Source organism: Gymnodraco acuticeps, unplaced genomic scaffold (genome assembly GCF_902827175.1).
Source record: "Gymnodraco acuticeps unplaced genomic scaffold, fGymAcu1.1, whole genome shotgun sequence".
NCBI classification, from domain to species: domain Eukaryota; kingdom Metazoa; phylum Chordata; class Actinopteri; order Perciformes; family Bathydraconidae; genus Gymnodraco; species Gymnodraco acuticeps.
Window position 1 is genome coordinate 1,757,069 of NW_022990047.1, and position 27,391 is coordinate 1,784,459.

The 27,391-nt window shown below is 41.5% G+C and overlaps 1 protein-coding gene and 1 pseudogene across 1 annotated transcript; one reads left to right on the forward strand and one right to left on the reverse strand.

Moving 5' to 3' along the window:
- Positions 1-1,066: 1,066 nt before the first annotated feature.
- Positions 1,067-3,710, forward strand: LOC117545728 (annotated as a pseudogene).
- A 367-nt stretch (positions 3,711-4,077) lies between these two features.
- On the reverse strand, positions 4,078-25,963 carry LOC117545727 (ELKS/Rab6-interacting/CAST family member 1-like). The gene is given in 22 exon segments (XM_034215657.1): positions 4,078-6,817; positions 8,706-8,891; positions 9,901-9,996; positions 12,941-13,088; positions 14,100-14,260; positions 15,184-15,315; positions 15,878-16,013; positions 17,580-17,773; positions 17,910-18,050; positions 18,269-18,409; positions 18,531-18,668; positions 18,773-18,940; positions 19,169-19,336; positions 19,507-19,662; positions 19,763-19,837; positions 20,829-20,956; positions 21,667-21,958; positions 25,110-25,298; positions 25,415-25,585; positions 25,587-25,835; positions 25,837-25,890; positions 25,892-25,963. Coding segments are annotated over 22 exon segments (3,333 nt in total). The 3' UTR covers positions 4,078-6,679.
- Between the last annotated feature and the right edge of the window lie 1,428 nt (positions 25,964-27,391).

Sequence of the window (27,391 nt, forward strand, 5' to 3'; positions counted from 1 at the left end):
TTTAACATTCAATCAATTAATGCAATTGATAATAGCAAAACCATATTAAATCAATGGTATATAAATCGGTGCCAAGGTGTAAACAGACGATAATGTTTTTGTGTTGTGTCAATGTTATCCCACTTGAAAGAGGTAAAAACATGTCACACACTCAGTCCCCCTTTACTTTTCTTATTTATTTAAATTACGTTTTGGTACTCAGGTATTCCCATGCATTATACATTAAATTTCAATAGAAACATTTTACCTTGTGTTTGTTTGTCCCAATGTTGATTTTAATTGTTCTTATATATATTTTCTTTAGCTTTTGCCTATGTGGGGTTCTTATCTGTATGTATACAAAGTGAATTATTGGCAAAAAAACTCAAAACAATAAGCAACACTTAAAACCCTCCAAGGTATATTAATTATGCATGTGTCACTTTTTTCTAGTTTTTGAAACTAAAACTGTTTGAACAAACATAACATATTGTTCTAATTTTTTCTACTTCTGTATAGTTATATTTTTTTCTTCTTGCTGAAGGATGCAATAGTATCTTTAATCATAGGTGGGTACGTGTGCTTAAGTAAAATGTTGAGGTATGTGTACTTTACTTGAGTATTTCTATTTAATGCTACTTTATACTTCTACTCCACTACATTTAATAAACAGCTTTAGCTACTTTTAACTAAATGCATCTCTAAAATGTAACTAGTGGACTTACTCATTAAATTACCAAAAAGTCTAATTATTTCAGTACTTTACAAACGGTCAACCAGAACTTTGTCACATATATAATTATATATACACACATTAAGGCAATTATTTTCTCCACAATGATTACTTTAGGCCTACTTACTTTTTAAAGTACATTTTACTTCTAATACTTTTGCATTAAGTATTTTGACAATAATGTATTAGTACTTTAACTCAAGTAAAGCATCTGAATATTTCTTCCACCACTGTCTTGTCTTTGATGCATCGTATAATAATGCTGTTCGTAACTTTAAGCAGTAGTGCTACTCCGTCCCCTCCACTAGGAGCCGCTGGCAAGGTCTGAGCCGCTGAGAGCGGACACAGAGCTGGTTTATTCATTGTAGCGATTCGGGATGCTCCGCCGCTGCTGGAAATGCCTCATACGTTAAAGGAGTCTGGCAGTTACCTTTGTACGAGGGAGAAAAAGCTTTGGGGATGAAAGTTTCTGAAGACTAAAAAGTTATTGGATTATGCTTTGCGAGGAAACGGGATTAGCCGATAACTTGCTTTGAACGGCTTGATGAGGATGTTGCTCGGCTTTTCACAAGTTTACACAGCTAACGCTACGGCCGACGTTTGCTAACGTTAGCGCAACAGCGTTAGCCTAGCAGCCTAGCCTAGCCTGCTAAGTAAATATTACGACTGCCTTTCGGAGTTTCCCGCATCCAAGTTTATCACACCAAGAACTGTTGTCTATTGTGTTAATTTTACAACATCGTTTATTTAATAGCAAGTCATAATAGTAGGTGCGCCCCTACAAGATGGGTTGCTTCTGTTACGTTACACACAAAAGCTAACTGGCTATAGTTAGCGTGTATGCTAGCTGACATTAGCTAACACCGCCGAGCGAGCCAGCAACTTCGGCAGGAGAGTTTCGGCGAGCTAACCACGACAGATTGTCGGCCAGAGTCAACCTCTACTGCTAAACGCAGCCATCCTGCAGTCAGGTTTGAAATGGAGACCCATATATCTTGCCTTTTCCCCGGAGATCCTGGCCATTATTTTCAGTTATCTGGACGTTAAAGACAAAGGGAGAGTAGCCCAAGTGTGCGCGGCCTGGAGGGACGCGTCCTACCACAGTAGTCGGTGTGGAGGGGGGGTCGAAGCCAAGCTCCATCTGCGGAGAGCTAAACCCGTCTCTGTTCCCCAGCCTGCAGACCAGGGGGATCAAAAAAGTTCAAATTCTCAGCTTAAGGCGAAGTCTGAGCTACGTGATTCAAGGGATGCCGCACATTGAAAGCCTTAACCTGTGTGGGTGTTTTAAAACCTCACAGACAACGGACTCGGACATGCCTTTGTGCAGGGACATCCCATCCCTGCGGGTGCTGAACCTCAGCCTTTGTAACAGATCACTGACTCCAGCCTGGGTAGGATTGCCCAGTACCCTCAAAAACCTGGAGGTGCTTGAACTCGGGGGATGCAGCAATATCACAAACAACCGGCCTGTTGCTCATTGCCTGGGGCTTGCACAGACTCAAGAGCCTTAACCTGCGCAGCTGCAGGCATGTGTCGGATGTGGGCATCGGTCACCTGTCAGGCATGACCCGCAGCGCGGCAGAGGGCTGCCTGTCCCTGGAGAAGCTAACCTTGCAGGACTGCCAGAAGCTGACTGACCTTTCTCTCAAACATGTCTCAAAGGGTCTGAACAAACTCAAAGTGCTCAACCTAAGCTTCTGCGGAGGGATATCAGACGCAGGGATGATCCACCTGTCACACATGACCCACCTGTGCAGCCTGAACCTGCGGTCGTGTGATAATATCAGTGACACGGGGATAATGCATCTGGCCATGGGCTCCCTCCGGCTCTCTGGACTTGATGTCTCCTTTTGTGACAAGATTGGAGACCAGAGCATGGCTTACATCGCCCAGGGCTTGTATCAGCTCAAGTCCCTCTCCCTGTGCTCCTGCCACATCAGTGATGATGGCATTAACAGGATGGTACGCCAGATGCATGAACTCAAGACTCTCAACATTGGACAGTGTGTGAGGATCACAGACAAAGGGTTGGAGTTGATAGCTGACCACCTCACTCAGCTGACTGGGATTGATCTGTACGGGTGTACAAAGATTACTAAGAGGGGTCTGGAGAGGATAACACAACTCCCGTGCCTTAAAGTGTTAAACCTGGGACTGTGGCAGATGACTGAGAGTGAGAGAGTGAGGTGAAATCTCTCTCATTCAGTATACATGTGTTTCATTGTGTATAGTGCTCAGTTATGTAGGGACTCCATTCTTAATTTTAACTTCAATACTGTGAGTACAAACAAGGAGAGGGGCTCTGCATTGATCACTGGAATATTGTTCACTTTCCTGCAATACTCTGCTCTTAGTTTCAGCCTGGCACTCTCTTCTAATGTGCATTGTTTAATCTCAGCCTGTGTACAGTTCCTAATATCTAGCTACCTCACCCATCAAACACAGGAGTGCCTACTATTGCTGAAATAATAGATTAAATAGGCATATTTTTTGACTCACCTTCCAATGAAGATTCAGATATTTTAAAAAGATCTCATTGCAGAAAAATAGCTAGGCATTTTAACTCTTAACAGAAAAGCACATTTTGATAGAATTGTTTTTTGGCTGATGTATTTTTTACTTGTGTAACCAATATTTTTTCTATTGAGTGACTGTTGACAAAATTGTACTTCAAATTGAAGTGGATGGATCACTCGCTGTCTCTTTGTTTACCTGTGTATAGTTGGCTATGTTTCATATTCCTGAGGAAATAAGTATATACTAGATGTTCCAGTATGCTACTCTGTCAAAGGTTCATCAACACAACTACAGTAAGGCGTAGTAATTAACAGCTGCGAAGGCTATATGCAATACCTAAAAACTGTTATCAGTGGTTTTCTCCTGAGGAGCTTCCAACGATAGTGTCAGAGTATTTGTTTAAAAAAAAAAAGCAGTAATTTAAGATTGTTTTATATTCATACAGTAGTGATATTTATGAATAAAGATGGCAAATGTTTAATTTGTGTTTTAATTCATTTAACATTCATGTGATCTATAGTTATGACCATAGATCTAAGGTTTGTGCAGTTTAGGGCTTCACTTGTATTGCTTCTCTAATACGTCTTAATAGCCAGGTTCTTTACATTTGTAAAGCACAAGATTAACCAAAGAATGCCTTAGTATTTGTTTTGCAAAAGGGCTACCAGTAGACAAAATCTACAGTAAAATGTGATCAAGATGATTTCAGAGAGCTGTACATTTACATTTATAAGAGCTTGTTTTTTTTAAGGGTTAAATAATATTCACACCTGATTGGGATAACAAAGTACATGTAATATATATATAAACAGTGGTGCCCATCATTGAAAAACACGTTTGCAAGAAACCAAGGCTTATAATTTATTTATTTACATACATACAAAATCCAAATAACTCACAAACATGTCTGTTTTGCTTTCTTTTTACAGTTTGATTCTTAACACAAACAGACAGAAGGCAGTACATTTCTTATACAAATGCAAAAGAAACAAATACCATGAAGTTGACAGAAGCCCCTTAATCAGCTCTGTGTTCCTCAATAAAGAGTCGAGAAAAAGAGATGACAAGACATTAAGGCAAGGGCAGGGACACAGGCCAAAATGAGGGAGGTTTAATGGACGAAAAGTACAAAAACAAGGATTCAACTAACATCCTCCAAAAGCAACAGCTGTTTTAAGTAAAAACCCAGTTAGTCCAACCAAATGCATCTTTAAATCCAACATACACAGGAAGTTTGGTAGTAAGCTTCCAGATGCGGTTCTGTTTTGCAATATTATGTTTATGCGCAGTCTGCCTATGACATCAACCAACAAAAACTGCTGACATAACAGGTAAGAAGAAAAGACAACACTGGAATCTCAGGGTAGTACATTTACATCACCGTATGGTGAAAATATATAAAAATGACAGTTAGAAATAAATGCAAGAAAGTACTCTCCCATCACACAGTCACGGTTTGAAAACATTTTTAGTTCACACATTTGACACAAGATTTTTTGACACTTCATTCCTCAGTCTCTGCTGAGGACACTAACTCAATGTCATTTTGTTCAGAGCAGCTCGCTCTAAAGATTCTGTGCAAACATTCAATGCATATCCATACAGTAAATATTTTTATATAGATGTATTATATTTATATATATATATATATATATCTCTATAGAACATGACTTTCCGCAAGTTATGGCAGTACTGTCACACACGCACACATTTTGTCCTGAAGACAAAATTAGACACAAAAAGACAACTGCACTGCTTTTAACTTTTTTTTTAAAGAATGCACAACATCTTAATTACCTTTATTCAGTCACTGTACGTGTTAAATATCACGTTATTTACAAACCGATCTAAAAAGTCAAAATATGCTGAAAAGTGACTTTTATTTCCTGTAAATGTAGATGCACTTAGTAATTAAAAACTCCGGCCCTGAAGATTTAAAAAAATACAATAAAAAGGAGGCATCACTTGCATTTGAAAGTGATCTGAAAAATACAAGTAAAAAGGGCATTGCTTGTATTCTTCAGTGTTCAGTCTACAAACTAAAGAACAGGTGGGCTTTAAGTAACATCTATAGAACCTTTGGATGAGACTGAATGCTCAGTGGATCAGATCACAAGTTCTTACATCATGCCTTAGCACCAATATTACAGAGGACTATTATCCCTGCATTAGGTCCAGTAATGATCTCTGTGCATGCTCCAAGGCCACTAGAACGTTCTCAAAAGAAACATTGCATACCTCATAAACAAGTGGACGTTGTGTGCAAAACCATCTAAAAATTAACAAGTCTCAGAGTAAAAGCTTTTTTTTGTTTCCCCCTTCTCTCTTTCCCTCTCTCTCATTAGTATTTGAGAACATAGTGTAACTAAAAGCTGTCCTCTGATCTGTGTCAAAGGTCCAGCTTAATCCCCCTCTCATGCCAGTGACCCAGCCACTGCCTACACAGTAAAACGTACCTACCTCTTAATCCCGGCTACAAGAACTCCCCCGCAGCTCCAAGCTGGGGGAGGAAACATTTGGAGAACATGCTGCATTTATATTTGGTTAAAAAGTGGCGTTTCCTAAGTGTTGAGATGTTCAGCCACCAGTAGCTGTATCTTTAACTAATGGCTCCAACCTACTAGTTAGGGAACACTGACTGCAATACAAACTAAGCATCTACATGGCTCCATGATCCACCCCCTGAACTGAGCTCCTCTCGATGTAGCAACTCCCTGTTTCTGAGACAAAAAGTGCTTTCCTGTCCCATGTAAGGAATACTCTTACCTAGAAATATGCAAGAGGAATTTAAAGGGTGAAAGACTGAGATAGCAGTGGGTGAGGTAACTGTGCTTTATCTAGCAGTTCCTGCTGTGAATGACGACGTCTAGGGAGAGGAAGGTTGGCAGTATGCTCCGAGACTTTGTGCGGAGGTTTGCTTCTTTCATCGGATATCCTTCTCTCCCAACGCACCTGTCCCAGACTAACAGGTGTGCAATACTTTTCTTATTATACTACAAGTAAAAATCAAATTTGGTGAGTTCACAAATGCATACAGTGAGCTTTTAACCTTTTTTACAAACCTAGGATATGCTGTGATGCCTGATATAGAATTAGGTCTGTAGTGTCTTTCCCACCTCCTGACACAGCAGTCATCAAAAAGCCCTCCGTTTGCAGTGTGTAATCTGATATTTGCTCAAAGTGCCATATTTGACAACATTTTGTGAACATCACTCATTTGATTGTACAGACCTGACATTAGAGAAACACATGAGACCGGAAAGCACTTTGTAGTTGTGAAAGTTTGTTCCAGGGTGGACGAGGGGAGCGAGGAAGGAAAGCTCAGATAATGCCCCAGCTTTTTTCTCATCCTTCCAGGAGCCTGGTTGAGGGGAGGTAGGGGCACCTGGGCTCAGCTACAGATTACGTGGAGAGCAGGGGTCAGCCGGCTGGTGCCTGAGGTCAGAGTGGTCAGCATGACTCCTCCAGGGCATTGACCACCTGCTCCAGGATGTCGGGGCAGTAGTCTGCGATCTGTTGCAGGACAGAGTTGGCGTACTCCTGAAGATCTCCGCTCTCCTTCTCACACACCTCCAGCTCACATTCCAACTAGAGGGAAAAAGCATGGGTTAGTTTCTTGAAACCTGACTTTCACTCAACAAACAGATGAAACAAAAAAAAGAGCTTAATGAACATGACATGTAATGAATCTAGCGATAGGGAAGAAATCCTTTTTTCCATCTAATAAAGGCTTTATCTCGAATACAATTATTTACAAAAATAACTGCATCATCATGCAAATAAAAACAGTAATGGAGCCTACTAAGACTCCCACATATGTAGATATAACTATAACCAAGTTATAACGTCAGGAATAAGCAGAGGTGGGACCAAGTCATTGTTTTGCAAGTCCGAGTCAAGTCTCAAGTCTTTGCGCTCAAGTCCAAGTCAAGTCTCAAGTCAGAATGGGCAAGTTCAAGTCAAGTCCTAAACTTTGACAAAACGAGTCTAAAACAAGTCCTTATGTGCTTTTCAACAAATGTAATGACATCGATCAACAGAATAATACTTAATAATCAAACTGCTCTTTATTAGTCACATTAATAATTTAATAATCTATTTTCTCTCTGCTGGTAAAGTAACGTGTGTTTTTCTAATTTAAGAGGGATCAGTAAGGTAAGGCTACCGTGACAGTTTGATTCAGAAGGAGTTTAATGTATAAGATCCCTGATGTTAAGGTAACCAGAATGTTTATATCCACTGTGTACAACATGTTATAAGGGACCCACAATCTATCTTTATGCAAGGGATAATGTGCAGCGAGGCGGTCTCTATGGGGAAAAAACACCCGAATCTACATCACTCTGCAGGTGGTACTTTAACTATATTTTGATGCTAATACTTTTCTACTTTTACTTGTAACATTTTGAATGCAGGACTTTTGATTGTAACTGAGTATTCCTACACTCTGGTACTTTTACTCAAGTACAAGATCTGAACTTCTCCCACCTCTGACAATAAATCCTTAGTGGTTACCAAAAAAAAACCGCTCTGAAGGTTATTTTCATTTTACAAATCCTGCACTCAGCTTTGCTTTCTCCAATATCATTGAAATGCAGCCAGATGCTGCTTCTTTTTTGGGTTTTCGCAAATGTCTTGACTTTTTCCAACGCGCTTGCATTTCAATCCGGCTCCCCGTCTCCCTGTAGCTGGCCTGTACCACTACACCTGCTGTCTTTGGAGTGTCTGCCCCTCACCCTTCTTTCACATAATGGTATGATCCTAGTGTGTCCCCGCATATGATTGGCCGCATGGTGGTTCAGCAAAATAAAGTCCCGCCCCTGCCTGCATGGATTCATTTCACAGCAAGAGATGCAGCGGCTGAAGATTCTGCTCTCCCCGACGGGAGTCTGCTCTTCTAGCGGCATCTCGTGATCGACGTGTTGAGACCCCTGAATTAAAGTATCAAGTCATCTCAAGTCAGAAGGCTCAAGTCCAAGTCAAGTCCCGAGTCATTGGTGTTCAAGTCCAAGTCGAGTCGCAAGTGTTTTGTGATTTTGTCAAGTCGAGTCCGAAGTCATCAAATTGGTGACTCGAGTCCAAGTCATGTGACTCGAGTCCACACCTCTGGGAATAAGTAATACGAGTGAAACAAATTAAAATCAATCCGTTTTAAATGTGTCCTAAATATATCATAAATATGCCCCTTTTCAAATCAAGCTTACAAAACATGTCAGTTATTCTGTGCCTTTAAAAAGATACATTATCCCTACGGTCATTTCATTTACTTGATTTTGATTACAGCACTAGAGTTGTATATTTTGTTTATTTGTTCACTCTAAATGTGTTTGTTGGCCTATACATTTCAATCATGATCAATTCAGAAGTTAAACAAATGCTGATGTTTTTCACTGAATTAAAATCTTGATATATGTATATTTAAGAAAATGACAATTGTATACATGAACAGAGGAGAGCAAAATAGTTCCTCGACTACCTGTTCCACACTCATCTTCTGGAGCTCCTCCTCCCAATCTTCGGGGTCGCTATGGTGATAGTGAGAGGGCGGCGTGAGCTGGCTGAGGATGCTGGGGTCCCTGTCATGGCACAGGTCCGTCAGGTGGGCGATGTAGAGCTTCAGCTTACTGCGGTTCTGGGACAGGGCTAGGAGAGGGGGTATCATCTGCAGGGAGGGACCAAAGGGAAGAGTGTCAGGCAATGTGGAAATAAAAATAGAAAGAGTAAAAGATAAATACATTTAGGCTACACATTTAAAAAGGAGTTATGCTTTGATTTTTATGATTGAACAGGATGAAAGACCAAGGCACAAGACCACAAAACAAATGAGTAAACAAATAAATAATCATTGCATGCATGCTTATGAACCAAAAACTATTTCACATTAGAGCCAACGTTATTGGGTGCATCATAAAAGTATTCTGGATCATTATATGTGTAGGTTTAGCACAAATCATTGATTACATGAAGGGTTAAAAACGTTTTCCAATGCAACACCTGTTTGTGTGGATCAAAATGTGAAGAGCAATGGCATGCAAAGCTAAGATGCTTTAGTTTGAGACTGAGCCAGGATCAAAATCATCTCATCCTCTTAGCTTTTGCATGTAAACGCACACAAACACAAACCACTGATCACAACCCCATAAGCCACACAAAAACAATGATTCACCAGGGTTAAAGGCACGGGATGCGCGGTAAAATGTGCTCTCACAGAAAGACAAAGCAATGATACAAAAAAAAAAATCATTATGAGAGGAATGGCAAACGGCAAAAGAAAAATAATGAGTACAAGACAAGTGATGAAGTAAACATGCCACGGATCAACGATGAAGAGAGGTGTGACACGTCTGGCTTTACGTACAAGCTCACCCTTCTGAATAAAATGTCTGAGAGAGAGAGGGGGGAGGGTAAAAGGTTGGCTACGCCCAAATACCCTCCTCATCATCCTGTTAGCCACAAGGTAGGCCAATCGCAGCATTTCAAAGGAACATTTGGTTAGTGCGTATATCGACAGAGTAGTTAAGACAGAAGAAAACATACATTTTAAGTTCATAGTTCCGTTCAGATAGAAGGCATCACTTCAACCTTCTTAACAAGAGACAACACATTTTCAACAAATGATTCAGAGAAACTCGGAGAAAGCTGTTCAGGATACAGACGGTGGTTAAGGTTACCTGATCTGGAGAGGGTTTGTGATTCGTCTGGTCAGGAGCAGTCTTCAGATGGTCATCCTCGTAGTTATCTGCCATCAGTTTCATTCTGTTCTGAGTCTGTAGATTAAATAGAAAGAAAATTGAGTGATATGACGAAGAGCAGAAGAACCATGACATAAGGAAAAGCCGGAATGGAACATGTTAAGCAGTCCTGGCATTAACCTATATTCATATTTTAATTCAAAAACATTATTACAAAAGGTCTGTGGGCATGGCTACATACTGGAATCGAGTCCAGCGATACCCACAATCGTGGGCACATGCAAATAATGATGACTTCAAACCAAGATTTAGAAGACAAATGTTGACATTCTGATTTGTGATGCGCAAGCTACAAAGAACCAAAAAGGACGAGTTTGATGCTGAGCCACTGTTTTAGTTTACTTTTCCATTGGCCTGCTGTTAAGAGTCAGAGAAAGAGACTGTGTGTTGGTCTACATCAAGGGACTTTAAATACTGTTGGTAAAAAGCGTTGCTCCCTAGTATCTCAAATAATTACCAAGGGACATCATTTAATGGTATTTGGCCTGTATCTTCCGCAGTGTGCCTTATTATAACAGCAGGGCTCGACAGTAACGGTTGCCAGGTTGCCATTGGGAACCATTCAGAAAAAATGTCAACCACTTTTTGGCCTTTGGTTGCCATCAGTGGCAACCAGTTTTTAACATGAAGAAATGAGGACAGCAAACAGTCAAATGTGCGCACCCCAAAATAGATAAATGTAAATGATTTGTTGTATTAAGAGTGATATTTAATTATTGTTGTGACCTGATACTTAAGTTGCACGTGCATTGGTGTGATTACGGAGCCAGAAAGCATGCACGTTTACTCGCGTGCGCGGCTGCGCGGTGCGCTGTGTGTTTGTTTTACAAAAAATGGCGAAGCAAATTAAGTTGTTTGACTGTGGGGTAAAAAGTTCGGCCAACCCGTCAACATCTCAAACGAATGTTCAAAGTCATTCAACTGATAAAGCGCAAGGTGAACCCGAACGAAAAGGAAAGAGGACATGTGTAAAGTCTTGGGAGGCGAAATATATGGCGTTATTGTGTGCCTCTATCCTGAGCACGCAATGAAACATTTTGAGCATAGAAAATGTTATCGTTATGTTATTGAGCGCGCAATTGATATATCAATTATATTTTGAAGAGATATTGACTCTCAAGCCTTCTCACAAACTCCTGCACACGCTCTCTCTCCCTCGCTCAACCTCTCCACCCTGTGCGCGCTCAGGTTTGCCTGCGGGCTCGCTCAAGTTGGCACAGCGTTACAAATGTGCGTCTCCAATAATATCTTCTATATCTGAGATACGGAAAGGGATTTTAGGTTGCCATCAAGTTTGGCCAGACTAATACATTTCTAATGTTAAATAAATTAAAACCATTCACAGTTAAGAATTAGATATTAATTATTAATGCCATAAATGATTGCATTCAATTACAGTTTCTTATTTCTCCAGTATGATAGCTGTAAACAGAAGTTAAATCAATTTCTCACTTATTCTAAGAAGAAATACTTTTAGTGGGTTAAGTACATTCTGCTCCGTTGTCCATTCACTTCCGGTAAAAGTTCCTTCAAAATAAGAGTCCCGATGGGGATCAGCACAAAGGTCAAGAAAACCCACATTTGAAAGGGAGACAGCGGATGACTAAGGCCCCGGCCACACGAGGACGAAAACGGCTAAACGCATAGGATTAACGCAAACGCAAAAAAGCTTCCGTCCACACGCAATATTCACCGGATAGTGTCTGTCCACACGAGACAGCTCCGTTTAGCTCCAACCGCTGGAGAAGCTGTACGTGGCGCTGTAACATCCTCCACAAAAGCAGCGAAGAAGCATGGTTGTCATGGTTGCCCTTCTGTTTATTCTCCGCGGTGGGGGCCGAGGGAACCGGGCAGAGTTTTTCGCCAGTCAACGTGTATTAAAGTTTAAATCTTCCGGACAAAATTATAAAAGTGCCGGTCAAAGGTCTTCTTTGTTATTTATTGAGCTTTAAAACAAATGAATAACGAATCTATATAATATAATAATAAAATACATGGAGCCTCTCTTTTTCCTCCCTCTCTTCGGACAGCGTCAGTGTCTGTTTCATGCAGCAGCTGATTGAGTGACCCGGCCGACAGTAAAAATAAACATATTTATAACTAGTTTAGGTAGTTTGAGATGTGTCTCCGTCCTGTCAGATTAGACTTCACTCGCGTTTATGTCCATATCGAGAGAAAGATAAATAATCTGAATTCAGTGTGCAGTTTACTTTGACGCGGGGGTGAGCAGCAGAGGTGGGGAGAGGCGGGGCTATTGCCTCATCATTATCAGAAAATGATCGTATAGGGCGTACACACGGAGCTGTTGGACCCCCCACAGCGTTGCGTATGCCGTTCTATCCACCTTGGGACCCGTTATCGTTTCCGCAGTCGTTTAGTGCCGTATTCGGTCGTCCTCGTGTGACACTAAACAGTAACGCAAACGACCGTTTTCGTCCTCGTGTGGCCGGGGCCTAAGAAACTAGTGACTTGCTCAATTCATCTTTGAGGGATCTGTGAAGAACATGACAACATCTGCACTACTGGTATTTTGGATACCAGCAATTGAGGGTGGACAAGTTTACTACCACTTTAGTTTCAAATAATTGTGTTAATTACTTATTGTAAAGCATTTGAACATTCTTTTGTGTCACATTTTCATTATTAAGTTGATGTATAACTGTATAGTATCTTAATTATTTTAAATATAAGTTGACTAAAAATGGCAATCGTATTTTCTGTTTTGGCAACCAAAAGCTGATGCCTGGTTGCCAGCCTGGCAACCACTTTTAAAAGTTAGTATTGAGCCCTGTAACACAATCCATTGTTGCTGAAAAACTGTCCCTGACATCCTGTGTTTAAGACTTCCAAAGTAATTCCAGTGAGACACCAAGTCCCTGCGCTCTATTCCTACTGTTGGACATATTCTGCTTTAGAGACATGTAGGAGAGATAACTGGAGATAACATTCATGTGTGTACCTGCTGTTTGAGCTGTTGCACCAGTCTGTCCTTCTCTCTCTTCAGCAGAGCCACCTCATCCTGAGTCTTCTTCTTCTTAGAGGAGGACAGCTCCAGCAGGGCGATGTTAGCGTCCTTCTCGCTGATGGCAGCCAGCAGCGCCTCCTGCCTGCGAGGAGGGAACCAAACAACATGATGACCTTTAACCACAAGAGTAAATAGCTCAATTATCATTTATTATTCAATGCAGAAAATCATGCTGCCAGCTGGGGAAGGCCAGAATAAGATGGCATTTTACAAGATGAAGGCAACAATCGATACTCCAGAGTCTTCTCCACCCTACTCTGTGTGTGTGTGTGTGTGTGTGTGTGTGTGTGTGTGTGTGTGTGTGTGTGTGTGTGTGTGTGTGTGTGTATATATTTCCCTTCAGAATTTTTTCTTGCCGGTCCAATGTCCGGACAGAATTTGAAACTTACCGGTCATGTTTCAATAATAATAATAAGAGTTGTGTAGCAGAGTTTCCGTTAGCAGGTAATTACCGGACTGTGACCGGATATGCTGATGTTTAAAACTCAGTTAATGGTAGTCATTTTATATTGCTTCAGTTTATAATCGTAACAGATCGAAAAATTCAGATTCATTTTTCAATAAATGATTCCACAAACAACAAACAACATAATTATTACATTCAAACAAACTACTTGTAGTAGATGAAGTACATTATTCAAAAGTTTACATTAACATTGAATAATAACACGGGAGAAACGGATCATCTCTTTTCCCCTCTCCCTCCCTCTCTCTCCTGACAGGCCGTCAGTTTCTCATGCAGCTCGCTAAACAGTGGGCGGGGCTTCAGGTGATTATGCAGAGCTGCGTGTCTCCGTCAGACTCAGCAGCTGATCTGATCTCTCTCTCTCGCGTCCGGTTATACTTCACTCGCGTTTATGTCCATATCGATCAGATCCAGCTCTCCTGATCGGCCTTTATAGAGAGCACCATCAAACTATTAAGAGTGAATATCGGCCGATAATGACCAGCGGCCGATCGATCGGAGCATCCCTAATTATTACCGGACATTTTGACTTTACCGGTTTTTAATAAATGTTACCAGCTAAAAACCGGTAATTACCGGCTAACGGAAATCCTGATATATACGTGCGTGTGTGTGTGTGTGTCTTACTTCATCTCCAGCACCTCCTCCAGGTGTTTCCTGCGCTCAGCACGCAGGGTTGAGAGGTGGGTCTCTTTCTCACACAGAGACTGCTGCGTGGAGGACAGCTTGGCCCTCATGGACTCCAGCTCCTGCTTCACTTTCTCCATGGCCCCCAGCAGCTCTTCCATCTGGAAACACAAACAACAACAATTAAATCATGAATAGATTTAATCAGATTCCCAACATAAGTCACTGAAAGCACAGGGTTCTTTATTAAAAAAACAATGCTCTTTGGGTGACTTTCCAGTATGAAGTGCTTTAATAAGAGGCAGCAGAATTCATGTGGGCTTCAGGGAAGGGACTTACAACTTTAACACTTATATCATTAAACTACAGCATGACATTTCATTTACCTGTTGTTCATTTAAAAAAGGGCCCAAAAGCACCCTTGTTTCATATCAGTAATATTTTAATTACAATTGACTGATTAAAAAGGTGTATCCCCAAATGATCAAGTCTATTAGCTTCCTGATTTTATTGCCAATGCCAATTAATTATTCAGCATTGCTAGGTTCAATAAGCAACAGCAGGTAAACAAAATAACATTTAAATTACATGGGCTGGAAACAGCAACACCAATCCAACGACAAAAAGTCAAATATGGTCAAACTCCACAGACATGTATTGCAGGGTCAGAGAATTGTAGAGGTGTTGCTGTTATTGTGTCCACCCCTGGAAGTGTTGTTGCTCACTGATGGGAGGTCACACACACTGGGCTCATACCTTAGACAACTTAATGTGGGCGAGGTTGGACTCATGCATTGGATTGAGTAAGTGCTTCTGAGAGGCGGTGTGTAGCAGAGAGAAAACGAGAAAACCACAAGCAAAGATAAAAGAACTGAGAAAGAGACGGAGGCCAGAGGAGAGGAAGGAGGTGGAGAGAGGACCAGAAACACCACAATGGCAGCAAAAAGGATGAGGAGAAAGAACCTCAGTATATGAAGGTGATTCTTTTATCTGAATATACATTTGTTTATGCTTTATGAATGTGTGTTTCTTTGGGTTGATTAAAATTGCTTTGTGTTGTGTGTGTTCAGGGCGAGTTGTGTACCTGTCTCTCCTGGAGCGACCTGGCAGACTCCTCCTGAGCCAGCACCATCTCTCGCTCTGCGGTGATCTGAACGCTCTCTCTCAGTGCCTCCTCCAGCTCCTCGATGCGATCCGACTTCTGACGCAGAGTGTCCTACACAACACGAGTAGGGAGAGATCAGATTACGGTTAGTTGGTCTCTGAACTCAGTGCAAGCCTAACAACAGCTCAACTCTCACCAACTTATATTAACTTTTTAAGAAAAACATATCAAAATGTATAACCCATATACTGGCAGATGTATGAAAGAATATGTGTGTGAATGAAAACAAGTCTTCAAATTACTTTAAGTACAAGCATTTTGACATGTTTGAACACTACAATAGTAATCTGTGTTAGACCAAAGTGTCATTTCATTGCAGCTCAATTCTTTTGACATTTCTTGTACCATTTTAAAGCTTTTATTCCATCCCAATTTTAATGTCTTCAAAACAAAGCATTGGGCTTCTCAAGGACTTCCCTTAGGCTTCAACCACATATTTAAAACAGTATTCTCAAACCACATCTGGCTATATTTGCACTTTCCCATTGCGGATCAAAATAGAAATCCTATTTAAGCTCATTTCAGGCTTGAATTTAAAAACGTTCAGGACCGGCAAAGGACCCTGATTGTTCTAATGCAAAGTTCATACAAGCGCACCGCACAGACGCCTCACCTTCACCTGCTGAGAGCTCTCGGACATGTTGTCCTCCCTCTTCCTGGCCTCATCCACCAGCCGAGCGTTTCTGCTCTTCTCCACCTGCTCCTTGTGCTTCAGAGACGCCACCTTCTTCGTCTGGTCCTTCATCTGCCTACAGGGACACCACGGGATACATGCGAGAGGTTACATGTTATGTACAAGTAAATGGAATACATGTAATGTATGATTCTAACTGAATAAAGATGGTGAATTTAAGTGCAAATTTGTTATACTTAGTACAGATATCTGGGGAGAGAGGGGCCAATCTATTTAACTGTTTTTAATTATGTCAATTGTTTTGCACTGTAGTATTCATTTTTGTTTATGTTTTGATCAATTTGTTGCTTGCCTTGATAAGCTTTTGTATTTAAATTATTCCTGTTAATGTTGCTACCTAGATGCCGGTGCATTACTTATTACTTAAATACAATACATTACATGTTTATCTATGTATTTACACTGGCAGAAAATCTGTAATTAATATTGGCGAATATCGAAGGGCCAGGTATTGGGACTGAAAATGATGGATAGGAGCATCCCTACATGTCAAATATATTTACCAAGTAAATAAAAGGAAAGCTTTTTTTTTTTTGTTACTTATAACAATTTCCAAACTAAGTAAAGACAGCTTAATTGATATTTTGCTGACTCTTATACATTGCCACATTAATGATCATCCATGTAGCCTTTATAAATCAGTAATGATTGTTAGTTAACGCAATTTCAGGATTTATATAAAAAGGCATTTATAAATCATATGTGAAGGCATGTGATGCAATGAAAAGCTACCCTTTTTAAAAACGCACTAAAATCATGTGCATGGTCACGTGTATAGCTTTACAGACTTGTTGTGGCTAGATTTGAGACCGCCTTGTAAAAAGTCAAAAAGGGTGAAAGACAGAACAATAAAATGGTGGATGAGAGCCTGAACAGAAAGAAGGAAAAAACTAAAGTTTGATATCTCAAGACAAGGCTGTTGCTTGAAGCATCACATGAGGTGGAGAGAAACAGGGGAGGAAAACGTGGAAAGAAACCAAAATAAAAAAGGATGCCAGGGTCAGGGAAGAGAGAAAAGAGCAAATACTAACCTGGAGGCGACACTGGTGGAGTGAGAGATTTCCGGTTTAAAGACAAGAAAGCATTAAAAGAGAAAAACAGACCAGGAAGAGGAGTCAATAAGGAAAAGAGAAAGAAGGACGGGGACCCTACTACACATCAGCTCTAGCATTCTGTGAGGGGTCCAGTGTCACGAGAACAAGACAACAATTGCAGAAGGAGGACTTTTGTATGCCAACTACTATAGCTGTACCTACTAGCTTTAGATCAGGTCTGTTAATAACATTCATTTTGCAAGATGCAAAAATGGAACATGGCCAATGATTTTGGTTTGATGTGCTGGGGGCAATAATCTCAAGAGTGACATAAAGTCATTGACAAACTGTTTGCATCAGTCATAAGGAACAGTGGGCACAAGTCCAATCAGGGATGAAAGCCCACAGCAAAAAGCACCGCATAAATGCCTAACAAAAATAAAAAATTAGCACTTAAAAGAGAAAAGTATTGACTCCAGGGCAAACAATCAAAAACCATATGCACATTAAACACACACATTTATTAAAAACTGTGCAGCTAAGGATTTCCAGTCGCCCTATTTTTAAGGATGCAGGTTTCCACCTACCCCTCCAGCTCATTTATCTTTTTGTCCTTGTCGTTCTTCTCATTCTCCATTTCCCGAAGGATGTCCAGCAGGCGGTCCACCTCAGCTTGGGCCTTCCCAGAATCCTCTTTGTGGCGAGCCACTTCCTGTTCGAGGTTCTTAATGCGCTCGGCCAGCTCAGTGTTGGCCTTAGCCTCCAGCGTTGCGTTTTGAGCCTGACAAAAGACGGGAAGCCGGTTAGAAAGCAGTTGTATTCACTACAGCGACCACAGGTAAATGTTAGATAACAGACCATGTATTTATCACAGTAGGTAAACATTTAGTAGCATCGTGTCGAGCTGAGAAACTCACTCTCTTGAGATGATTCTCCACTTTGAGCAACTCCTCCCTCTTATGCTCAAAGGCTATTTCCATACTCTTGAGTTTGGAGTCTTTCTTTAGCCCAGAGGAGGCCAGAGATGATGCATGCTCCTTCAGGTCCAACAGAGACGTCTGCACGTACACAGAAGTATAAATGAACCTGTTCCAGCTTATTGAACGCACAGGAGATTGCGAATACATTAGATAGTTATAGATATAATACAGGCATCCCTGACTCATCGCAAGTAAGACTAGTGGAAAAGAACGTTGTTATGTTTCAGTGTATTTATAGAATCACAGTAAACAAGAGTTTGCCTGTGTGTGCGAGCTTATCTGGATGTTTTCCTCACCTCTCTGTCTGACAGGTCTCCCTGCAGTAAGCTCAGCTTCTCCCTCAACTCTTTCAGCTCCTTCTTGTTAGAGTCAATCTCCTCCGTCTTTTCCCGGTCGTCTCTGTCTCGCTGCTCTTTTAGGCGCTCAATGATGCGCTCCTATGAGGAGGTAGAGGAAGAAAAAAAGCTCATTCTACATTTGCAAATATAATCAACACACACATTGCTACAACTTGACATGCTATGAAATAATTAGCATTCCTACAATTTCAAAAGTCACCTTTTCTGCAAGAGACTCCTCTAGAGTGGTGAGAGCGGTGTCAGTGTTGGAGGTGTCTGCCTGCAAAGACTTGACTCTCTCCCTCAGACTGCTCATCTGCTTCTCCTTGTCCCTCAGCTGCTCCTGCAGGTTTTCAATCTGCAGAGCAAACACAAGCAACCATCGCATTAAACATTAGCCACAGGACATACATTGAAGCACGATAACTGCATGTGGTGGTTTTAGACAACACAAGGCCTCACCTTCTTCTGAAGCACATTCACTTTGCGCTCTTTAACCTCCAGCATGTCCTTCAGGTCGTGGATCTCCCCGTTGAGAGTGCCCTTCTCTTCTGACATTTCTTGTATCTGCTTGCTCTTCTTATTAAGAGTTGCCTCTTTCTCTTCCAAGCGCAGGCGCAAGGCATCCACCTAGTCAAGCAGAGGCAGACAGCTTACAAACACTGACCATAATCGTGACAAATAGTCAAGAAGCTAAAAAACACATTGAATCTTCTGAGCTTTTGTTTATGATTTTATCAGTCATAAGTAAAAAGGAACATGTATTTTTTCTCCCCGGACAACATATGCACTCTTAAAGTGGTCTTGCTTTACAACTATTCCGCTTGGCAAGAGTGTACTGGTAAGGATCTGGTGTACCTCAGTCTGTAGGATGGCAGCCCGCTGCTCTTTGGCAGTGAGGGACTCCTTGAGGACTTCAATGTGCTGCTTGCTGTCTGAGAACTGGTTGGCGAGGGTCTCCAGCTTGGTCTGCAAACCAAGCATCTCTGTGTCCTTCCTTGAGAGGTCCTGTTTCACCTGCTCCATCTAAAAAAGATGAAGCCATGGGAGAAAGAAAAAGGGAGGGAAATAAATGAGCAATGGCAAAGCAGTTTTGGGTAAATTCAAGGCTGGAAAAATGCAAAGAAAAGGTCTCCATCTAAATGAAAGGCTTATTACAACAGTCAAACTAAACTCCAGCTCGTGTTGGGTCATACCTTGTTCTTCATGAATTTCGTGTGGCTACGGTAGACCTCCATCTGCTTCATCTCCTCCTGGCGCTCCTCACAGCTCAGAAGTCCATTGGATTTTAGCATCAGCAACTCCTCCTCCATGTCCCTGAGGCCCCGCTCCATTGAATTAATTTTTGCATCCTGGGGTTGATGACGAGAGGTTCACAAGCATAGAATGAATATTTTTTAGCCAAATCTAACAAAGAAATACTCATACACAGTTAATCATTTAATCTCTCACCTTCATGTCGATGACAGTCTGTAGAGCCTTTGTTTTGGTGGACTCGGGGGTTCCCTCGTATCGACGGTGCAGCTCCTTTTGGTCAGAAAGAGAGGAACTTGTTACATGTGGGTATAAACCATCTATGTGCAGTTTTATTTCAGAGTATACCATTTGTGACCTGCTCCATCGAAATCAGTCGCATTGACCCGAAGACACATTTTGAGTTGTATACACTGCTGGAAAGAGGAGATTCCTAGTTTTCTAATAATATCAGGATTGTTTTTGTACTCTAAATATTAAGCAAAATATGTCACATTATATAATGACTGTCACCGAGTCATCATTTTGAGAAAAAGGCCTTCAAAGTTTTCTCTAACTCTGGAATCCATTGATCTGATTGATTATTAGCGGAGCAAATTATCAAAATACTACGGAGGGAAGATATTTTCGTTTGGATTACTGGTTTGGGGGAAGCTCGCGAGTGTGTGTGTGTGTGTGTGTGTGTGTGTGTGTTTGTGTAATTTTGCATTTGTGTGTATTGCGTTTGTTTCCCGGGGAAAACCCTCACGAGAAACACCGGCTGTTGTTATGCCTGCTGTGACGTTAAATTACTCCATTCTCCAGTTGTATTTATCATCTGAATTTGCTGAAACAAGTTTAATATTCTGAAAGCCAAGACTTTGTTTAATTGAAATCAGATGAAAACAAACTGTAACGGACCCTGCCGTGTTATTTATGATTACTCTACGCTTACATTCATAATGTCAGCTGGAGGGAGGGGGGGCGGCGCTGCGGAAGAGCAGATTGCCTGTCATCTTCCCTTTACAAGCTTAAAGAATGTATTTATAGTGTGAGTTTGGAAATAAAAGTTTCATATTCTGAAAGCCAAGACTTTGTTTGTTTAAAATCAAACAAAACACCCAAACCCCGAAAAAATAGTTTTTTACGCAAATCCACATTTATTTTGAAATGAGCCGTTGCGACTTCCGACTGATTTCGATAGAGCGGGTCACATTTGATAAAAACATCATATGTAGACTAATTAGATGTAGTGTTTTATCTGCCATGGTTGGATGGGCATTACCTCTCTTAGTGCATTAATCTCTCTGTCTCTCTGGTCCAGTAAACTCTCAAGGTGATGCCTGTGCATCTCTGCATCCGCCAGTCTCCTGGTCCGCTCCTGGTCCTCCTCGGATGCCTTTGCAGAGGGCCCTGTGACCAATTACATAACACCTTGCTTACAATGATGAAGTACATGACAAACATTTTATAACAGCAAGAATGAACATCATAGGCCACGTGGTAAACCTTCAGAGGCTTACACAGGAGCTGAAGTTTCCTTTTACTTTTCAAACTGTACCTCATCTTTGTAGCATTCACAACTCCACAGCCAACATTAAAATAAAATTAAAAAAACATTTACAATAAATAGGAAATTCTCTGGGGCTTTCTTTGGATGTCCTCTTGGTTTTGCACCTATCTTTTCAAATGTGATATCTCTTGATACTTTGTGCCACCAAGAACCATCACATTTAAATATTTGGGGATTCATCCATGCACAGATCTTTGCATTCAGCCCTCAGATATTTCTAGCCTCAGAAGCATGCTCGAGTTGAAACCATGCACTGTGGTTAGTTATGGAGCAGAAACCCATACTTGGCCAGCAGGCGAGAGCGCTTGGCTGGAGCTGAGGAGAAACAAGTACCAACCATCGTGGCTTTAAGTGATAGCCTCAGACCAAAACCTTATGAGACCCAAAATGCTCTTGGAAAATCCCATTGACTTAATAGTTTTAAGTGTTGCTAGTATTCCTGTTGACTTAAATCAAATACTGAAAATGGACTCTGAACTGGCTTCAAAATCAAGCCAAAGTATTCATACTTTGGAAAAGGTTAAAACGAACTGAGCCAACTCAAACTGACCTTTGCTCTGCAGCATCTCCAGAAGTTTCTTGATGGACTCGTCTCTGGCCCCCAGGGTTTGCTTCTGTGTGTCAATCCTCAGCTCCATCTCCTCCAGGGTCTTTCTAAGGAGGAAGAGCTCTTTGGCCTGCCTCTCGTATTCTGCCTGTAGCCGCCGGTAGTTCTCCTCCGTGGGTTCGGATGACAGAGCCAGGTCCCGGCCTTGGATGGAGGGGTCCTGCTGGAGCAGCTGGTTCAGGTCCCTCTGGATCCTCATCTCGTCCTGAAGGGCCTGAACAGTCATCTGGAGGTGCTGGGAAACAAACAAGAGACACATATTTATTTGTTTACTTTTCTCTTATCTTCTGTCTGTTTGCAGGACTTTATTACAGAAGTATTATCACATGGGTGTATAAGGTATATCTATTAATTATTTGAACAACACAGTGGCTGCTCTCGTCCCAGCGTATGGAAATGGATCCTGGCAGAATATTGTGTTACAGCATTTTAAAAAGCAGCCTCTAATGATGACTGCAAATTCTGCAGTGGCCTGACAGATGCACCCCCAACAGCCAGGCATTGTGGACAGTGTTATGTTTCATGCCCGGAGAAATACAAGTGGTGAAACACAATCATCCCAGTATAGTGTTGCATTGTTTGTGGCATCTGACGCCACAGAGACTTGGCAGAGCTGCTGTGAGACAGGGACACAAAGCTGTGTTACACTCTGGTCTGAACCAGCTGCGAGCGTTTTCAGGCGACAGAACAAAGAGAGAAGTCAGTGTCTGCCTTCGTTTCTCTCAGTCCTCCTCCACCAGCCCCCTCCCTTTCCTTTCTTTGTCATTCTCCTCCTCACACACTTTTCATCTATCTTACCTCGCCCTATCTCTTCCCTCAAATACTCTCACCTCTCCTCTCACCAACCCTCCCTTTCCATCACCTTCTCCACCCCGTGACTAAGGCTGACTCACTGCTGTGACTGCACCGATCCACCCCCCACATACACACAGGCAGACACATGCACCAACACACAGAATCACACACAGAATCTCACACACACACACACCTTCTCTCTTTCTCAGCTTCCATATTCTCACTCCCTCTGCCTGAGCAGATATAACTGTCAGGCGTTTGAGGGAGCACAAAGGATGGGAGAAGTGATGCACCAACTAAACTGATCCAAACACTAAGTCACCACTCGTAAGGGCAGAGTGCACACAGGCACAGCACTGGGAAACTGTTTACAAGGCAGATTGTTTAAGATGCTCATCATCCCTTTCTTATCTGTTCCAATAACATGTGTCTTACTGTTATACCACTAGGGTTGGGAACCGAAACTCGGTTCTAGATGAGAACCGATAAGAAAATGCCGGGTACCGGGTACCCATATAAAATACACAATTTTGGTTCTGCTTAACGGTTCCTAAACGCGGTAGACCCTGTATTCCAGCGGGTCCGTCTGCGCGGCGGTGACCCGGTGGAATACAGGGCGGATCTGGAGAATCACAGAACGGCCGGTCATCAGCGGGCCGTTGACGGCCGGCTCGGTACGGTGACGGCCGGCACCGCCGTTATTTTTTTTTAAACAGCATCATGTAAGTTGCGCTGACAGGCGACAGAGGCCCACAGTTGCCCCGCAGCGAGGCTCCCCCCGCCCTCCCGTAGACAGTTCACGAGCTCAGTCACTTCATAACACCAAAGATGGATCGCCGTAAACGCTCTGAAGTGAGGCTCCACTACACTAAAAAAGAAAAAGACAAGGCACAGTGTAATGCCTGTGAATAGCTTGCCACAGGCATAGCTCAGTTAAAATAAAGCACAGCTATTGTGCAATACATTTGTATTGCATGTATATTTTTTATTTGTAAAAATGTCGGTTAAAGCTTAAAAAAAAGGAAGATATTTTTGTTATCTAAACTTTTGACCTCTTTCTTTTACAATTTTGGAATCAAAACGGGGAATCGATAAGAACCAGAATCGATAAGCAGAACCGGAATCGGAATATTTCAAACGATACCCATCCCTATTTACCACTGATGAAACATCACCATCACCATCAACCTCCTACAATACATATAATTATCTTCACCCATGTGACAAGTGATTTTTTTTGTGAATACCTGACTTTCTTATAAAAAAAAGTTGAAAACACTACTATATACTAGATAATGGGCATACATGTTATTTAGCAGGGATTTGGAGATAGCTTTGACATGCACACACATAAACATAGCAATCAGAACACAAAATGACACACTTGAGCCTACAGTTGCAGATGTATGCACGGTCAGTTGGACCTGGATTAAATGAGGGCATGCAGTTTAACTGAAGCTGTAATTAGCCAAATGCGTTTGAGTCTGTGCTTTCTGCTGCATGTGTGCCAGTGTGGGAGGTGGAGGCCGACATATGAAAGCGAACAGCTTTAAATTACAGCACCCACTGATTAGCTCTGCGCTAGTCGGGCATTACTGGGAATTAGTCCACACTGTGATTCTGTGACTCAGCAGGAGTGAAAACAGCAAATTATACAGATCTGCCCAACCATTAGGAATCACAATGAAACAAAGGCTATTTCTCTTCATTAACGACACTTAATTTGCACAGTTCCCAAAACAAACTATAGGGCTTCAAAATAAAGCCTCTGCCTATATCACTTAATGTTATTTAAAAAAATAAAATTACATGTGTGAATACAGTATACATATGTGTGTACAGGCTGCTGCACACAACAACTGAAACCATATGATGAGGATTCCTTTTTTTTCTGAAAATATATATGTAATATATATTCTTATATATACCCGATAAATAAATATATATCTATAGGGTATTTAAGAATGCTACATTTCCACAGGATATTAATCTTTTTTTGATCATTTCAACTCAATGTACCACATAACCTATGCACAACACATATAGTGAACCAAAAGACAACAATAAAATAATTGATTATGATAGTTATTGAATATCAAACAACAAAGCAGTAAAAAGGAGCTGACAACAAAAGGTTCTTTTAACTGCTTTGTTTCTTATTTGCTGCAGTGGTTAAACTATACAGTGGTTACTACTATACATATGCGTGGCTTTATATTTGCACTTTCACCACATTTTCATCCGGTTCACTAGATCCAGCAATTTCTAAAAACATACAGAAATGCTAATGCAGCCATTAGACCTACGGCCACTTTCATCTATTAAGCATGAGCATATAGCTGCATATAAGAGGATTAACTAGATGTAAAAATCCTGCCTCTAGCTCATGTAGAGAAAGAAAACACACTTTCACTAAAGATGACAGTCTGAATGAATAGCATTCTTCCAGTCAAACATGTTTCACCCAGACAAAGTAATGATACTATTAAGATTGATAGAAAATGACTTGATGAAAAGAGCAACAAGAGTTTTGAGACAAACATATCAGTATCTATCTATATATATTCAAATAAATGCAAGGTAACACTGACCTGTGCTTCATCTTGAATCACACGGTACTGTTCCTTCCACACAGTGATTTTAGAAACCTCATCTTTCCTGAGAGCTCGCTCCTTTTTTAATTCTGGGCTCCAGAAGGTCTTTATAGAATTCATGGAGGAGCTAAGCTTGCTCTCCTTAACTTCCACTTCTCGCCGCAGCATCTCATTCTCACGCAGAATCTGAAAAAGCAGGATAAAGGAAAAGCAGATACAAATTGTAAATGTGGTCTGTCAAACAGAGCAAATCAATCTTATTAAATGTACAAATCATTGATTAAAAAAATCTGCAAACGCACTTCTTTCAGTTGGGCCTGCAGGTCCAGTATGGTGTTATCTCTAGCCTGCCTTAGAGAGTGGGGCACGGTAGAGACCATGTGGTGGTCCCCAAAAGCTAGAGCATCCCCTGCCATCATGCCTGATGGCAGCAGAACACCGCCAGGCACTGAGGTGGAGATGTTTGGGGGTGCTAGCGGCCACAACTCCACTGTTGCTGCTCCTTGACCCATATGTCACCCTCTGTCTCCCCATGGTCGTCATTGTCCCACCACTTTTTGGAATGTGATCACTTGCCAAGGCAACCTCATTGTCACTCAGGTACATTGGTCCTGAGGTTGCATACGCAGCGTTAAGGGACTGGATGTTCTCCATGGAAAGCGTCTTCCCTCCTGCCCCTCCAGGACCCCCTCCACTGCCTCCGGTGCTGTTGGTGCGACGGTGGTCCCATCCGAGGGGAACGGGGAAGGCGAGGGGAACGGCCAGATCCCTGATTACCAGTACCCACCTCCATCTCTTCCTCCACTATGGTTGGCGTCCCCTCTGCCAACAGAGCGGGCACTACCGTACATCTTCTGCTAAATAGAAGAATGGAGCTCACAGAGAAATGGAAATTTGACCTCTAGTGACTGTACTTATTCTTGCCAATTGTGTGATTGGGGGCTTTAACCAGTTGTCTGAATCGAAGTGGTGATTCTGCTTCAGCTGGAGGCACAATATTTATCCTAAAATAGAGGTCTGAAGCTCTTTACTCTTTCCTCATCCACCAGGAGTTGTCCAGTGTTTCAGATTCTGACACCAATCTGTGAAGAAAACACAGTTGTTTCCTATGAATTACATGGCAATAGCATACAAGCATTTGTTTTCAACTTAATAAGACAAAAATGTCTGTTATAAATTGACAAAGTTATCAAAGTCCCAACAAACCAGCCAGCGTCCAAATTATTGGCCCCTTAATCAAACAAGCCTGGGTTTGATTAGCAGGTATTATTAAAGGGGTCTCTACAATCTCCAGCAAAATGTGGAATAGAACAAATTCAGCAAATTGAGAGTAAGTACAGATGGCCACTGTGTGCTTAGGTTTCACTAGATCCCCTCCTGGAGTACAGACAGTTATATAACTGTTTACAGTCATGTCTAAGAACAAGTTATTTCAGGTGTCTTTGCTTATCGACCTATTCTATACATTACATGACATGATGTGGGACGGTTTGGGAGCCTCTGATCTTAGGTGTATCCTTAACAAAGTGTACGTTTAATGACGTTGTAGCTATTGGTAAGTCATAACCCTTGTGTCAGCCTTGTTGGACTATTCAATCAATCGAATGCTAGAAGATAACAACAACACATAAAGCAGGATTGTGTACGGAAATGTCTCTGACTACTCTGCCGGTTTCATATTTTAAAGTGAATTGCTACAGACATTTAACTGGGTAGTCTGCGTGGCCTTGCTAGCAGCTAGCGACACGTTAACATACCGGCTAACAGGAGAGGCTGACATCGGTACCGTTAACTCCTATGTATCCCTTTAATTGTGTTCCTTTGTTTAGTAAGAGCAAATAGGTGCGTATATGTTGTCGGAAGAGTAAATCTTGAAGCTACGAATCATGTTTCCAATGTGCTGACGCTGTGGATTAAAACAAGCTAGGGAGGGAAAAGGGGATTGTCCATGGTGGACATAGTAAGGGAAAAATCTTCCTGCTCATAAAACTAAATGCAAACGTAAAAAAATGGTCTGCCAAATAGAACGTTAGAAACCTGACGTGATAAGTGCATTATATACGGTGTCAAATTGTGAACATTAATCATGAATTATGGAAATGTTGCACAATCCTAACGACACGGTACAGGGTCTGCTTTGGAGACACCCACATCAAACCATATCCATTTTGCTCCACATCTACTCAGCGGCTTCGTGTTTCTTCATTCAGAACTGCGAATAACTTATCTCTCTCCTTGATATTTAATCAGCTAGGAAACATATCAAATGAATGTACGTT